Source organism: Photinus pyralis, unplaced genomic scaffold, assembly GCF_008802855.1.
Source record: "Photinus pyralis isolate 1611_PpyrPB1 unplaced genomic scaffold, Ppyr1.3 Ppyr1.4_LG9, whole genome shotgun sequence".
In the NCBI taxonomy this organism is placed as follows: domain Eukaryota; kingdom Metazoa; phylum Arthropoda; class Insecta; order Coleoptera; family Lampyridae; genus Photinus; species Photinus pyralis.
In genome coordinates, this window is record NW_022170878.1 from 813,990 (window position 1) to 816,205 (window position 2,216).

At 38.9% G+C, this 2,216-nt stretch overlaps 1 protein-coding gene across 1 annotated transcript; it reads right to left on the bottom strand.

Moving 5' to 3' along the window:
* Window positions 1-462: 462 nt before the first annotated feature.
* LOC116180667 (uncharacterized protein F54H12.2-like) lies at window positions 463-2,216 on the bottom strand. Its single transcript, XM_031500772.1, has 2 exons — window positions 1,850-2,216; window positions 463-1,631 (listed from the first exon to the last, which is right to left on the bottom strand). The coding sequence occupies exons 1-2, from the start codon at window positions 2,214-2,216 to the stop codon at window positions 463-465; spliced, it is 1,536 nt and encodes a 511-aa protein (XP_031356632.1).

The following is a 2,216-nucleotide window of genomic DNA, read 5'->3' on the forward strand; positions in this document are numbered from 1 at the left end:
GAATGTACTGCTTCTCTAGTCCTTTAACATAGATCTTGCTAAATGGCTGTAGCAGGGTACGTAGTTCCTCTTCAAAATTTTCATATCGAATGTGACCGGAGGTCCACTTTAAGCCATGATAATAATCCTCTAAATATCGAATCTCTTTTTTCATAGTTGCAGTAATACTATAATTTTGAGGGGGTTTTATTAACAGAGTTGTGCATTTCGGACCCTCCGAGGAAACAATCGAAATTTCTTTGGGTATAAACTCATTAAGAGCACCTCGGAAACCTTGCATATCGACGTATGCATCCATTGCAGAAAACATTTAAACTGGCTAAGGACTCGTATAAACTGATCTTTTATTTATTATTATTAGTGAAATCATACGTAGGATATCAGCTTAATTTATTTTTCTGCTTTTCGAACTTATTGATGTGCGTAAGACTATGCAATGTACGCAATTTTGAGATTTCTCTTTTAACTGTTGAAATCTGCGTTAACATTTCGGTGTTTATCGATTTCAATGACATTGTCGAACTCCGCATATACCAAGCAGTTTACTGTTTCAGTTAACGCATCTTGAAATCCAACTTCGATGCGCAATGAACCATTCCTAACTAAATTCCAATGTGTTGTGGCGTTAGCGGATAAATCAGGTGTCAGGTCAAAGGTAGTTAAACAGTAGCCGTGAGGGTAATCTAAACGCGATATGTTATTTCCTTCATTCAAAAAATGAATACCCGTCCCCGAAAATAAAGTATGATATGCCCGTACGTATAATCCTGCCCGTGTGAAATCAGGTTGCAACGGCTTTGAAGGAATTTGCTGTCCGTCGATGTACAGGGACATGTAATTAATCTTGTAGTTTTGGAAATTGAAAGGGTTAGACGCGTAATCGCCATTAAACGCTTTATTGGATACAAAACCGATTATGCAACGTTTTGGCAACTGTCCAAGGAAGACGTTATCTAAAGATTTACGCTGTATTCCGGTTGGTATTGTTAACACTTTTACATCGGTTCGAGTAATAGGATATTTTGCGGCGGACGTTTCTAATGCTTTAGTGTGAGCGAGAAGAATTGTAGGATTTATCTTCATTCTTCGTACCAGCAAATTGGCATCGACAATTTTTACTTTATAAGTTGCCCCTGCACCAGCCATTAAGCTAAACGAATCTCTGGATCTCACAAATTTAACTTTCATTTCAACACCGTTTATGAGAAATTTTTCTTGGTTAAACAAATCGGCATGGACATGTCCAATCATCTCTATCATGTTACTCTCGGCTGCTGCGGCTTGACGTATAGTGAAACCTACGTTATCTGCTGTTAATGTGTCCATTTTTTTTGGTGTATCGTTGTGCCACAATGAACACCCCAGATGTGATGTTTTGGCTTCCAAACCATAATTTAGCAAAGTTTCAATATATGCACGATACGCATATGTGTTATTAGGTGGCGACACCAATTTCTGATTTAAACATATCTCCACCTGGCTATACAGCGTGTGTAACCAATTGTTGGCTGGACCTACAACATCTCCAACACCCAATATTGAATCATCTTGTTTTACAATTCTTGCCGTGATATAGAGCATACTGTGACTTAAATCCAAATAATCATTCCCGCTTCCGGGGATTACGAATTCTATCGGAGCATCATCGGTTAACGAGGATAAAGGTTTGTAAAAAACCCATTCGCCACTTTCAATACTTGTTTGAGTAGCTGGCAGTGCGAACAAATCCAGCTCTGATTTTATGCACTCACAAGACTGCGCGTGAAGGAATGCCATGTTTATTGCTTTGAAAATATGTCACTAAATTTGGGCTTTGTAGGTTTTTTAATTCTTGATGTAGTTTTCTTACGACTTGCAATTTTAAACTGATCAAGTTTGGGTATGTGAGGTGTTTTATAACCAGATCCTTGCATCAATGTATCAATTTTTTCATCGGCTTTGCGTTTTAGATTTCTTCCTGCTTCGTGAATTCGATCTTGAAACGCTTCCTTGATAGGCTTATCCTCGATTATATCGCCTAGTACATTCGTACCGGTTCGTAAAGCTTCTTTCCCAACTGCACGCATTCCGGATTTAAACAATGGTAAAATACTACGAAACACTCCACCTAACCAGCTCCCTATCCCATGACCTCTTTGATACGGTGACCCCCTATAAATCGTACCAATGCCAGTACCGGCTTGATTTTCGTAGTACTGTTGGTATGGACACCCCAT